At 41.8% G+C, this 15,051-nt stretch overlaps 1 protein-coding gene across 3 annotated transcripts in view; it reads right to left on the minus strand.

Moving 5' to 3' along the window:
* LOC116975383 (disco-interacting protein 2 homolog A-like) overlaps positions 1 to 15,051 on the minus strand; it is a 246,159-nt gene that overhangs the window by 39,559 nt on the left and 191,549 nt on the right. For all 3 annotated transcript variants that reach the window (XM_033024428.1, XM_033024427.1, XM_033024429.1), the window contains exons 20-25: positions 11,401 to 11,481; positions 9,821 to 9,948; positions 8,585 to 8,699; positions 6,837 to 7,038; positions 5,405 to 5,514; positions 1,485 to 1,565 (exon numbers count right to left, since the gene is read on the minus strand). In XM_033024428.1, coding sequence (XP_032880319.1) covers positions 1,485 to 1,565; positions 5,405 to 5,514; positions 6,837 to 7,038; positions 8,585 to 8,699; positions 9,821 to 9,948; positions 11,401 to 11,481 — 717 coding nt within the window. The remainder of the gene's footprint in view (positions 1 to 1,484; positions 1,566 to 5,404; positions 5,515 to 6,836; positions 7,039 to 8,584; positions 8,700 to 9,820; positions 9,949 to 11,400; positions 11,482 to 15,051) is intronic.

Raw genomic sequence — 15,051 nt, forward strand, 5'->3', positions numbered from 1 at the left:
CATCAAGGTAAAGGGCCTCCTTTAAGTTTATCTATTATTAACATGTGTACTGAGGAACAGTGAGTAGCTTTGTTCTGCATGCTATCTATTCGATCAAATAATACTATACATACATATAATCAAGTCAAACTGAAGAACAACAGGTAGAGCGAAGGGACGAGATACAGAGTGCAGAATATAGTTCTCAGCATTTAGTGCAACAGTTCCAGAGACAATGCCCGTAATGGGGGTAGTGGTGAATCGGACAGTACCCTCGCTTAAGGAAGGACCGTTCAGAAGACTGATAATCAAGGGGAAGAAGCTGTTGCTGAGTCTGGTGCTGCACACTTGCCTGCTTCTGAACCTTATGGCAAACGGGAGCTGGGAGAAAAAGGAGTTTAAATGCAAAATAAATTGGCCAAGGCTAGTGTTTAATTGTGGTTCGGTCAGAAAATAGTGAATATGAAAGTATTTATTTTCTTCATGCCACTAGTCAAATGCATCTAACATCAATTTAAAATTATTTTACAAATAGGGTTAGGATGGAGAGATAGATCAGCCATGATTGAATGGCGGTGGACTTGATGGGCCGAATGACCTAATTCTACTCCTGTCACTTATCACCTTATGACCCACAAAAAGGTTTGACACGTGACATTAAGAGAACTGTGGTTAATATATAAAACAGTAAGTGTTCTAATGCTGCTCAAGAAGGAACTGCAGATGCTGGAAAATTGAAGGTACACAAAAATGCTGGAGAAACTCAGCGGGTGCAGCAGCATCTATGGAGCGAAGGAAATAGGTAACGTTTCAGGCCGAAACCCTTCTTCAGTCTGAAGAAGGGTTTCGGCCCGAAACTTTACCTATTTCCTTCGCTCCATAGATGCTGCTGCACCCGCTGAGTTTCTCCAGCATTTTTGTGTACCTTCAGTGTTCTAATGCTGTTGCTCATATAAACTCAATGGATGCCATGCCGACATCTATTGGTCCACTGCACCGGGTAAAGAGGAGGTTAACCCTTAGAACCTACTAAATTTAATTACAAATGTTTTTTAAACACCAGACTAATAGAGTTGCTTATTTTAAGAAGGCATTGACTGACCACTGACGTCTTCTGAGGTTCTAAGACCAGTAATTTGTATTCCAGAATAATTATTTTATTTATATATTCTATTTGGTGTAATCAGGATATTTGAGAATGATATTTGGTCAAGCAATGCGGTGTTAGGAAATAAAATACTACTCTACTAATATAGTTACATCAAAATGTTCAAACCCATGATGCAATTCAAGCTCTGGTATTGAAAACAACTGAAATCACTGCACAGCTACTAACGTTTCTCACCAATTATTCTCTAATGATAACTATGATCCTGACATCCACTTCAGCCAAATGAATCTTTAGTCAGTGCACTTACAATACCTAAAAACATATAAACTCAAATAAATGAATAACACTCCATATATTGATAAATCTTAATAATTAATTCTCTTTTTAAACAGACCTTGGCATTCAGGAGGAGGAAAAGAGGATGGTCTGGAGTGGTCTGTGCACGCCAGTGCAGTACATCAGCCAAGAACAAAAACTGAGGAGAGAAAAGAAACTGTCACTTATAAGGCAAAGCTAGGACAGATGTCACGTACGCAATTAAAATACAGCAACAAATGCGTGGTCTCAGCAAGCACTTTGTCATAACAAATGATACATCAACTTGTATGACAGCACAAAAAAATGATCAGACAAAATAAACTCTAAAATAAACCAATTCAGATAAGTTACTTTAATCAAGATTTACAAGGGCATGCAGAGAGAAGGGGTTGGTGCAGAGGGGAGAAGACTGCTCTGGCTTCTAGTACAGCATCACAATAAGTGTCCCAAAATTACAAAGTTATATGATAACCACAAATGCCTATTATTCCCAAGTGAAATACTGAGAATTTTATCCTCCCGACACATTTTGTACAATGGTGCATCATGCAGCACAGGACAGTGCCAGCTGCACAAACAACTTACACTGAGAAATAAGAGATGAATGCAATATGAACAGTTGGCATTCTTCTCGCCAGCATCAAGCCTTGAGCTTTGGGTAATGTCCCTCCACGTTTACTGCTGTTTATAAAGTCAGGGCCAAAATAATTAATTTTTCTTGCGTGTGGAGTCACAGGAATTTTGTTGAATGTTTTCACCTTCCAACATAAAAATATTTCTCCCTAAATACGTAGCCAATACGTAGCCAATGATTCAGCATTATACAGCACCAATTTTGGCCATGCATGCCTTTGTGTCTGCGCTGGCTCTTTGAAAGAGCAGACTAGTTTGATTCAACACCTTGATCATGTGATGGTGGAAGCAAAGGGGGACGTCATCCCAGCGTTCTGGTTAATATTTATCTGACAATCAACATCACTAAAATGTTACTTGGTTATTGCTACAATTCACTCTTGGAATTTGCTGTGTTCAACTTAGCTGTTCACAATACAATTCATGTATTAGCTGACAAAAAGAAGCAGTGTAACAATAGGGTCATTTATGGATTGGTTTTGCATCTATATTGCATCCCAATTTCAAATCAGACATTATTTACCGATTGTCCATTTTAACCGAGTACAGTATTATCATTGTATGTAGTTGAAACAAAGAACTGCAGATGACGGTTAATACACAAAAGGACACAAAGTGTCGGAGTAACTCAGCCGATCAGGCAACATCTCTGGAGAACATGAATACGTGACATTGGGACTCTTCAGACTGATTCAGTCCGCTGAGTCACTCCAGCACTTTGTATCATCGAAACATAACTAAAACTTGTGCTCTTACAGTTTACGTGGTTTTTCTATTTGCGCAAAAACGGTACACGATAGCGCTACGATTTTTCGCCACCTTACTCACCATTCTCCTGTGCTGCAAGTGAAACAAGTTTTGTTCCGGTCGGTGGTATATTTTCAAAGTTATTCAGGTTTTTAAATCTTTAAAAATGCGCCTGCGCAGATTGGTCTCCTCTCATGTCAGTCAGCGCCACGCAGATTGGTCTCCTCTCCTGTCAGTCAACGTCACGGCGACACCCTTTCCTGCGCCGCGGCCACTCCTGCCTCACTCACAAACTCCTCACAGTAATTTGTCTACCATCTCCCCCACCACCGGTGGTGGCCGGGGGGTTTCAGTGGAGGCCCTGGTCCCGTCTCTCTCCCTCACTCACCCCTCTCCCCTGCCCGCCCTCTGCGGCAATGGCAGTCCCGTCTACCCATCCCCCCAGGTGAATGGCTGCGACGATCCCTCCTCCGCCGCTGCGGTAACTCACCCTCACGGCCCTCTAGAAGGAGATGTTCTCCACCAGCTCGTTGAAACTTGTGGTGTTCACCATGACAAACACCAACTCCACCCCTCCCCGCCCGGCCCGCGACGGTAGCGAGCAGGCAGGCAGGGGACGGGCCGAGGGGCAACAGCGGGCGGTCGGGGATGGGCCGGAGTGGGTAGAAGGAGGGTCGGGTTGCAGGATGGCCGAGCAGTTTGAATAACACACACACACACATGATGCAAACTGGTCCAATCATCAAGTCAACGGGATCTAAACCACAGCAAACAATGAATGGCCCGTGGAGGAAGGAACTGCAGATGCCGCTTTTTATGGAGGGAGGGTGTGACTGAGGGTAGGGGAAAGGAGAGGGAGGGAGAGGTGAGGGAGGGATTAGGGGAGGGGAGGGGAGGAGGAGAGGGGAGGAGGAGAGGGGAAAGATCCTAAGGAGGTGAGGAGGGAGAGTGGGGGGATTGAGGGAGAGAAGGGGGTTGGGAGGGAGAGGGGGTAATTGAGGGATGTGAGGAGGGAGAATGGGGGAGGAGGGGGAATAGAGGGAGAGGAGGGGGGGAGTGGGGGAGGCAGGGAGTGGTAAATAGAGGGAGAGGAGGGCAGTGGGGGAGGTCAGGAGGGATAGTGGGGGGATAGGGGAGGTGAGGAGTGTGGGTAGAGGGATAGGGAGGGGAGAGGAGTTATGGAGGGAGGCAGTGATTGAGGGTAGGGGAAAGGAGAAGGAGGGAGATAGAGCGATTGGGGGAGGGGAGGAGGAGAGGGGAAAGAAAAGGGAGGGTGAAGGGGGGGAGGGAGTGCTGGGGGATGAGGGGGAAATGAGCCGCGCCTGTGCAGTGAGTGATGGAATATTGCGTTAGGGGAACGGGTAAGTGTTGGAATATTACGTTGGGGGAAGCAGACCCAATGGGTCTGCACTTAGTCTAGTTTCACCTTAAAACTAGGCGGCGATGCTGCTGGTCTGCACCAGCGAGCCCATCTTTATCGGTTCACACAGCATTTGTTGCGGCTCACGTTGTAGCCCTTGGGTACAGGACTTTCTTCAGGTCATTGCTAACGATAAGGTGCGTTCGGTCACCGTGAGTCCTCCAAGGTAGAGTATGTCGGTGACTGCGGGGAAGAAGGAGGAGGAGGAGGAGGAGGAGGCGATGGTGAACGGGAGGTGGAAGTGGCCGAGTGGACAGAGCGATGGGAGGAGGCGGCGCAGCGGTGGTCGAGTGGACAAAGCTAAAGAAGAAGTGGCAGTTGGTGAGAGGATAGGGAGCCCTACTGTGACATAGTGCGTCCTGTCATTGGCAGCGGCCTGAGGAAAGTGTTGCTCCTATGGGCTTTAACGTGAACTTCTGTTTCAACGATACCGTGCGGTGAGTGAAGGGCTCACTGGTGCATCTTGCGAGTCTGACAGGAGGCCTCGGAAGCCTGTGCTCTAAGCGGCTGGGGAGGTGGTGCGCGTTGGGGGTCCGTCCATTAAAACCAAAATCCCTAATTAAAAAGATAATGACACAAAAAGCTGGAGAAACTCAGCGGGGCAGGCAGCATCTCTGCAGAGAAGGAATCTGTGACATTTTGGGTCGAGATCCTTCTTCAGACTATTAAAGTCTAATAAAGAAGCCTATTAAAACGAGTGTTAACTGTATTTTAAGAATGTGAGAACGTGCATGTGTACGTACACATACAATAAAATGGGGGTAATAAAAACATGAAACACCATTTAGGCAAACATTTGGGCCTGTAAACTGGTACCAAACTCTATTCATACCAGATTTCAATCACATTCATTGGCCTACCATGGCTTCCTGTTCAAGTATGGCTTGATTTTAAAAATCTCATCTTTGATTTCAAATGCCTACAAGGATTTCACTCTATCTCAAAATCTGCAGGCCTCCAACCATTTCACAACTCTATACAAGTATGGGTGCTCCATAGATGCGGGACGATTGCCCTGCTTGTTATTCCCTGCTAGAATACTTATGCTATGCAGGATATCAAGAACAATTCACCCACTTCAAAGTGTAAATTGAGTATGTTTCCTGTTGTAGGTTGTAATGCATAAATTCAATAGTATCCTAAAGCTTCAACAAGTGTAATATATAATTAAGTTATCAGGACATAGAAATCCTTACCTTCCGTGCCTGATCATTGTCTTCAAACTGTGTGACATCTCTACCTGAGGCCTGAGCTATTCGCTTTCCTGCCACAAGGTTACCGACTATCATAGAAGCAGGACCCACCTCTGCATGCAACAAATAATACAAACATTTCACTGGATCAACTCAGCAATTTAGTTAGGTAATTTGACACAGTAAAGAAAAAAAACTTTTAACAGAAACACATTTTAAATTAACTGTTTCTCAGTATACAACATTCTTGATTAGTACGGGTGTCAGGGGTTATGGGGAGAAGGCAGGAGAATGAGGTTAGGAGGGAAAAATAGATCAGCCATGATTGAATGGAGTAGACCTGATGGGCCTAATTATGCTCCTATTACCTATGATTAAAATTAAAACTATAAGTAACAGGCAATCGAATTAAGAAAGGTTGCATCTTTTCATTAAATTATATTTCTTGTTAATGTCTCCATAGAAAAGATGAACAATATGAATTTATATTTAATTAATTTTTAAGATGTGGGCATCATTGCTCATCCATAATTGCCAACAAGAAAGGTGACTGGCTTTCTTCCTTCCTTGCGATAGGCTGTCCTGATGGAGTTGATCCCATAACATTGTTGAATAGAGAGATCCAGGAGTTAGATCCAAAAACAATGCAATAGTTGCAATTTATTTCCAAATCAGTATGGTGTGCAACTTGGAGGGAAACCTGCAGGTGGTGCTGCTCCTGTGCACCTGCTGAACTTGTCCTTGTGGTAGAGATCGTGGATTTAGGATGTGCATCCGTGATGATTAACATGCATCCCCATCAAACCTCTCGAGGGGAGTTTACATCTTGGTGTCTGGTGGTAAATCCCAGACTGCAATTCTGGGAGTTCTTCACATGCACAATAAATTTTAAACGTCCTGAATTTCTCACCATTACCTGACACCATATGTTTCAATTCTCTGTGTATTACCGGGCTCCCTGTGGACAAACGCCACCTTAATGAAACCCACCAGCATTTTGGTCGAGAAGTCAGTTCCAAATTTTCACTGATGTTATGAACCATTTAAAAACACTGGCAGCTCTGCCAGGGTATGTTGGAGGCAATTTCCCGATTGGGTCTTTTGAAGTTGTACCACTATACATAGCTTTATTAAAGAACAAGTCAAGATAGTGTGTGACTTCATAAATTAATTTTCTAAAATGGTAGTCAAATGCATTTAAAAAAAAGCTGATATCTGGAGAGATGCAAAGAAGCTTCGCTGGAAATAAATAATTGTCAATTAAGACAATTTAAATAAAAATACATTACATTTATAGGATTAATTTCTCTGTTAACTTTCGACAGCCTAATAATAGAACATTACAGTACAAAATTAACATTAGGATTGTAAATAAATCATTATCTTCAACACATTTAATCTACAAGAAAAATGGAACCCAGTGACTTATGCCTACCTGGCTGTTTCTGCCGTGGTTTCGGAAGGTTGGTGACGCAGGTGTGGGGGCACATTAAAACATTGCACGGGTGCAACATGCCTTCCAGAAAGCGCTGTTTGGTCTCAGACAGGTGGATGCCTCCTAAAGGCGTCTTGGGAAGTGTGTTCGCAGGTACCAAACCCAGGCAATAAATTCCGACCTGGTGGATACTGTCAATAGCCTGGAAAAGATCAGCACAAGATAATTAGCATACTCTTATTCTCATGGATTCAACTTGCTATAAACGTGCGATATACAGTGTCCTCCATAATGTTTGGGACAAAGATCCATCATTTATTTATTTGCCTCTGTACTCCACAATTTGAGATTTGTAATAGAAAAAAATCACATGTGGTTAAAGTGCACATTGTCAGATTTCTGTTCGAGACTCTTCTTCAGACTGATGTCGGGGGGCGGGAAAAAGAAAGGAAGAGGCGGAGACAGTAGGCTTGTGGAAGAGCTAGGAAGGGGGAGGGGAAGGAGGGAGAAAGCAAGGACTATCTGAAATTGGAGAAGTCAATGTTCATACCATTGGGGTGTACACTACCCTTGCTTTCTGGGGTGTAAACTACCTTTGCTTTCTCCCTCCTTCCCTTCCCCCTTCCCAGCTCTCCCACAAGCCTACTGTCTCCGCATCTTCCTTTTTCCCGCCCCCCACCCCCCCGACATCAGTCTGAAGAAGCGTCTCGAACAGAAATGTCTCCTATTCCTTCTCTCCATAAATGCTGCCTCACCCCCTGAGTTTCTCCTGCAATTTTGTCTACCTTCGATTTTTTCAGCATCTGCAGTTCTTTCGTAAACAAAGTATAAAGATAGATTGGAGGGGATAAATAACAGTAAGATTAAGTATTTCATAAATGGTGACAGATTGAAAGGTGTTGGTATTCAGAGGGACATGTGTTCCCTTGTATGTGAAATCACTGAAAGTTAACATGAAGGTCCAGCAATCAATTAGGAAGGCAAACCGTACATTGGCCTGCATTTCAAGATGACTTTACAAGAGTGCTTTAATTACACAGCGCCCTGGTAAAACTAATCTTGATTACTGTCCTGTTTCCCTGCTTTGGGTAGGATATACTGGTTGAGGAAATGCAGTGAAGGTTTAGACTGATTCTTGGGCTGGAAGGTTTGGTGTTTTAAGGAGAGATCAAGTAAACTGGGTCTATACTTTTGAACTTAGAGGAACATGAGGTAAACTGACTGAATCATACAGAATTGTTATAGGGAGGGACAGTTGATGCTCAGTGATTGTCTTCCCTGACTGGGGTGTCGGAAACTCAGGGATCAGGGTATCAAAATAAGGGATTGACCATTCAGAATAGAGATGAGAAGAAATCTCATCCTGGAGGATAATGTGTCTTTGGAATTTTGGAACGAGAGGTATTTGTTGATAATACGAGAAACAGTCATTTCTCTGAATACATTTGTGAAGTATAAACTGTGCTTTAAATAATATCAAATTTTTAAATGATTCAGATTTTGCCATCATCTCAGAACATGGAAAATAATATTTTTGAACAACCAAAATCCGTGGGATACATTATGAAGAATAGAGTAAATAATATTTATTTTACTCGATTCCTCAAAGATGAAAGAATATTTATAATAATTTTCTGAGCCCAAAACTCTCTGACGGACTGAAAGTGTTTACATGTTAACCGTGTTGAAGATCAAAACTGACATTAAAAATTAAAGCAGCTCCTCTCCAGAGTTAATAGTATAATTACCTGTAAGACTCTACTCATCCACTGGAAACTGTCCTCTTCCGATGCATCTGGTCTCTGCTCGGCCACCAAGACAATGCGTTCATCATGGAGTACGTTCACTGAAAATACTGCTATCCTAAAATATTACCAGAAGGGGTAAAGTAAGAATCCTGCTTGCAAGCTTTTGCATTTGATTTGATTTATGTTAAAGATACATTGGTGTAGAGACAACAGGAAACCACACTGGAATATGCATAAAGAAGTCTCTGAGACTGCCTCTACAAGTCGCGTTTAAACCAAGGAAATAGGAAGACGGTTATATGAGACATGACGTTGTGTTCACAGTTTTAAATAGAAACAGTAAATATCCTATCAGATTGTGAATGTTTTTGCTACCTTTTACACAAGGCAATCTGGACATACAAAGGGCTGAAAATTACATTGCCACTTTGTTAAAAACTGGCATGCAGACAGCTTATCATTCATTCTCAAGTGTTTCAATAGGATTACGAACATAAACAGAATGAATACGAATCTGATCTTTGCCTTATCACTTGATTGTTCTCATGATAGGCATTGAAAACTTATGGCATTTTCTAAAGTCATTGCAGGTATTGTTTAATTTTTTAGACCTAACATATTTTTCTAACATGGGTTGGAGATAGAGACTGACGTGACGCAATAATGCAATAAGTGGATATTTCCAAGGCTTCTACTGTGGGATGAAAGGAAGGGCAGGTAGTTTGCAAAATGAGGCTGAAAATTAGTGTCCTGTCTTTTTTGAATTCAGATAATATTCATGAACTCACTGGCACAACCAACTACACATTTTACAACCTCAATTTTCACTGCCTGTTTAATTCTGTAAAATTGAGATAATATATAAACCTTAATGAACAATGTAAGTCTTGGCAATCCAAAAAGAAACATTATTAATCTTTAGAGAACTTGCAAAAAATCACAAAACTATCTGTTGTACTTTAAGGAAAGAACCATTATATCAATGTAAAAGCAGCATATCTGAAAAGACTTTAGACTTTAGATATGGCAATATCTGAGGAGAGAGAGAAAATGAGAATAGAATTAATATTTCAAGATAATGGCAATACTGATTCAATTTTCATGAGCAGACAATAGGTGCAAGAGTAGGCCATTCGGCCCTTCAAGCCAACTTGGAGAATAAATCGGTCTCTCTCTCTCTCCATATCTCCCAAACTGAATATTTTGAATTGTGCCCACTGCAGATCACTAACTCACCTCCCTCTGTACACAAACTTCATGGGCTCGACTGCTAAAGCTGTTGCCACAACATCATCTGCATTGTGCCTCCGTCCACTGACCACCATCAGGCCATCCATCTTGCCGACCACAAAAACCTGGTTTCCCTAAAGTTCAAAACAAAATATTATGAATACGGGGTAGTTGTGGTCAGGAATGATGGCATCAGACTTTTGGTAAAGGAGACAGGATACACATTGTGCATAATCACAGGTAGACACAAAATGCTGGAGTAACTTAGGACAGGCAGCATCTCTGGAGAGTTAGGAATGGGTGATGTTTTGGGTCGAGATCCATCTTAAGATTGTGTATAATCACCATCATTAGTGAATCTTTCCATAACAAAGATCAACCCTACAAACCTAGGTGCTCACGATCCATTATATATACATCTTCATAACAGCCAGAAAATCAGTTTCAGGGTGAATGTTCAGGATCCTGTCCAATCTATCCCAACTGTATACCCAAGTTCATAACTCTCTGAAATTGCAATACAAGTAGATAGAGTGGTAAAGAAGGCATGTGGTATGCTTGCCTTCATTGGGCAGGGCATTGAATATAGACTGAGGAAGTCATGATCCAACATTATAGGACTTGATTAGGCCACATTTAGACTATTACTTACAGTCCGGTTGCCCCATTACAGGAAGGATATGGAGGCTGTGGCGGAGGTTTACCAGAATGAATTAGAGGGTGTAGCAGAGGTTTACCAGAATAGATTAAGGGGTATTAGGTACAGGGAGACGTTGAACAAACTTGGATTGCTTTTTCTGCAGTGTCAGAGACCGAGCCTGACAGAAGCACATAAAATTATGAGGCATAGATAGGGTAGACAGTGAGAACCTTTTCCAAGGATGGAAATATCAAACATATTTAAAATGAGAGGGGCAAAGTTTAAATGAGATGTGCGGGGCAAGTTTTATTTTTAAACAGAGGGTAGCGAGTGCCTAAAATGCGTTGACGGGGCTGGTGGTGAAGGTAAATATGATAGTGACATTTAAGATGTTTAAATCAGCCTATGGTTATGCAGAGAATGTAGGGATATGGATTAAGTGCAGGCAGCTAAAGGTTAGTCCAGGCATCATGTTCAGCACTGACATTGTGTGCCGAAGGGCCTGTTCCTGTGCTGTGCTGTACTGTTCTATGTTCCATGCTGCTCTCCTGCCAATCGTAGGAACTCTTTTCAAAGGACAAGGTTGATCCAAGGAGAGTGATGGGAAAATTTATGTCTGATGGACTCGAGTCTGTGAGATGGCTCTTGTAGTTTTGGATGTTATTAAGAGGACAGCAGGTTTGGATGGTTGATTACACAACGTGTCATCCCAAAATCCGTTCCCGTTGATGTTAGATGGCATCTCTGAGTTTTTCATTGTCATTTGAAAGATAACAGTTTCAAAAGGTTTGAGGTCAGTAAAAGTGGTATACAACCCCTGCAATTGTTTGACATCTTCATTGTCATTATTATTGATTATATATTTTTAATTTTTGATAGCTATGGTGACAATAAACATGAATATCTCAGGACAATTCCATCCAATATTAGAAAAACATTTTCTTACTGATCCTAGGAAGCCAAGTAAGTTTGTTCTTGTGAAGACGTGCTCGGTGACAGGAACTCCTCCAGCATTCACTGGCACAGCCTAACAAAAGTAGCAGATGAGTTAACCCAACACCATCCAAAAGAAACCAAACAAAACACTGTGTCCTAAACCTTCAGAAAACAGATAAATACTGCATAACTATGACAAACACTTAAAATATTTCTGAAGAAATACAGTGTAACTGAAATAAAACAGAGGACACAAGATATATTTCATTACATTTTCAATAACTAAATAAATATACCTCAAGTTATAATGAGTATAATACATTTAAATGCATTCAATCAAGCAATCACCTCCTCATCCTGCGTAGACTTGGTGATGGTTGGATCATCACATCTCTTCTAAAAAAGATACTAAATACAGATCCAGGTATCAGGTCAAACTTAGCTTGTGTTTACACATGACACTGTAGGTCATGAGATTTGGATGAGATTTACAAAAAAATTGTAAAATTGGGACAATTGCAAAGGAGCGATAGAACACCTGGCCGCAACAACAACTTCTCACTCAGTATCAACAAGACCAAATGAATTGTTAAGTTCAGAAAGGGGAAGTCAGGAGATCATATGACAATTTTCATTGTTGAAACCGCAGTGGAGAGTTAGCAGCCTCAAATTCCTGTACGATGACATCACAGATGACCTAACCTCAGCCCAACTCATAGATGGCATCATGAAGAAGCCACATTAGTATTCTACTTTCTTAGAAATAATAAAAGATTCGGCATACCATTGAATACTCTTAACAAACTTGTCGGACTTACAAGTGCTTAACAAACTTTTACAGAGGTCCTATAAAGTATCCTGACGGGTTGTATTATAGCCTTATTCAGCAATTCCAACACACAGGCACATAAGAAGATGCGAGAGTGGTGGAATCATCTGGTTCATGAGGGCACAGACCTCCCACCAACGAATGCAGCTACATGAGGCACTGTCTCAATGTGGAGGCATCTATCATCAAGGATCCCCTACGCCCTCTTCTCTACCATTCTGTAGGAAGCCCCTTCTCACCACATTCAGGAGCAGCTACTTTGCTATAACTAACAGGTTCTTGAAAAAATGCGCACAACCCTAATCCTACCTCAACAACAGAACATTAAGGACCACCTCTTGCACTACCATGGACTTAGTTTTTTAAATTGTGTTTTGCATTTGTATGTGAGTTGTTTGTTGCATTTTATTTTACTCTCTTGCAGAATTTGTAATTTATGTATTCATTTGATTTTGTTTGCATATCTGAGTTTATGTAGCTGCAATACTGCTCCAAGCAACATTTTCATTCTACCTATGACTCACCAAACTTGTGCATTTGACAATAAATTCGACTTGCAGAAACAAGGAATTGCAGACGATAGTTTACCAAAAAATACACAAAGTGCCGGAGTAACTCAGCGGGTCAGGCAGTCTCTCTGGAGGACATGGATAGGTGACATTTCAGTTGGGACCCTTCTTCAGATTTATTGTGGCGGTGGGGGACGGGGAAAGAAAGCTGGAAGAGAGGAGGGAACAAGACAAAGCCTACCAAGTGATAGGTGGATGCCGGTGAGGGGAGTTTTTGGTTGGCAGACAGCTGGACAAAGACCAGTAATAAAAAGACAAAATATGTGAGATAAGCCAGAGGAAGGAATGTAGGTAGCAGGGAAGGGGTAGGGGAGTATTTGGTAACAATTCAGGGGGGGGGTTGGAGGGATTAATTACCTAAAATTGGACATTTTAATGCTCATACCGTTAGGTTAGAAGCTACTCAAGCAGAGTATGAGATGCTGTTCCTCCAGTTTGCTTGTGGCCGAATCTACGCCAGGTTGGGCAGATGTAAAGGAAGTCGAATTCGGAATCGGGATAATATGTGAGAATCGATAATTTGTTCCTATGTGCATACATAGTCTCCTTCTTGCAGCCAGGTTATGAATCATGGGGGAAATGGTGAAAGATTTTAATAAGATATTTGGATTTGAGCATGATATTGTTTTCCTTGAACTCTGCTCTCCTTGAACTTTCAAATTAACCAAGATCAGGGATTCTCGGCTGTCTAGAAATGTTGAATTCTACATTATTTAAAAGAGTGTTGGATTCTTTCACAAGAGTGGTGGGTATAGACAATAGACAATAGGTGCAGGAGTAGGCCATTCGGCCCTTCGAGCCATTCAATGTGATCATGGTTGATCATCCCCAATCAGTACCCAGTTCCTGCCTTTTCCCCATATCCCCTGACTCTGCTATCTTTAAGAGCCCTATCCAGCTCTCTCTTGAAAGCATCCAGAGAACCTGCCTCCACCGTCCTCTGAGGCAGAGAATTCCAGACTCACAACTCCTCCCTGTGAGAAAAAGTGTTTCCTCGTCTCCATTCTAAATGGCTTACCCCTTATTCTTAAACTGTGGCCCCTGGTCTGGACTCCCCCAACATCGGGAACATGTTTCCTGCCTCTGATGTGTCCAAACCCTTAATAATCTTATATGTTTCAATATGATCCCCTCTCATCCTTCTAATCTCCAGAGTATACAAGCCCAGCTGCTCCATTCTCTCAGCATATGACAGTCCCGCTATCCCGGGAATTAATCTTGTAAACCTACGCTGCACTCCCTCAATAGCAAGAATGTCCTTTCTCAAATTAGGGGACCAAAACTGCACACAATACTCCAGGTGTGGTCTCACTAGGGCTCTGTACAACTGCAGAAGGACCGCTTTGCTCCTATATTCGATTCCTCTTGTTATAAAAGCTAACATGCCATTCGCTTTCTTCACTGCCTGCTGTACCTGCATGCTTACTTTCATAGACTGATGAACAAGGACCCCCAGATCCCATTGTACTTCCCCTTTTACCAACTTGACGCCATTTAGATAGTAATCTGCCTTCCTGTTTTTGCTACCAAAGTGGATAACCTCACATTTATCCGCATTAAACCTCATCTGCCATGCATCTGCCCACTCGCCCAACCTGTCCAAGTCACCCTGCATTCTCATAGCATCCTCCTCACAGTTCACACTGCCACCCAGCTTTGTGTCATCTGCAAATTTGCTAATGTTACTTTGAATCCCTTCATCCAAATCATTATGTATATTGTAAATAACTGCTTTCATTTATATGACATTGCTGGGTCCCAAAAATTATGGTGCCCTGAAATGGGGGGACTATGTATAAACACTGCTGTAATTTCTTCATGGTGAAACCAAAATGGAAAAAAATGGCCTTTATTAAAATCTGACAATGTGCACTTTAACCACGTGTGATTTTTTTCTATTACAAATTTCAAATTGAGGAATACAGAGGCAAATAAATAAATGATGGGTCTTTGTCCCAAACATTATGGAGGGTATCATGGTACATTGTTCAACAGAATAATGCTGAAATTTTGCAAAACAAAATACCAAAATCATTTGCTCCATGGAAACATCTCAGACCTATATTTAAATATTTCAAATGCGTTTTATCTCTCAGCACATCTATTCTCCCCACATCAGATAAAAATAGAATATCATTTTCGTGTGCTCCTTGCATTAAAATTCTGCTACCCAAGCATAGTTCATTTTATTACAAGCTGTTGTTCAGTTTTGACACAGAGCTTTAAAAATTGGATAAAAATCTAAATTCAGACTCCAAAACAT

The sequence above is a fragment of the Amblyraja radiata genome, chromosome 7 (assembly GCF_010909765.2).
Source record: "Amblyraja radiata isolate CabotCenter1 chromosome 7, sAmbRad1.1.pri, whole genome shotgun sequence".
NCBI classification, from domain to species: Eukaryota; Metazoa; Chordata; class Chondrichthyes; order Rajiformes; family Rajidae; genus Amblyraja; species Amblyraja radiata.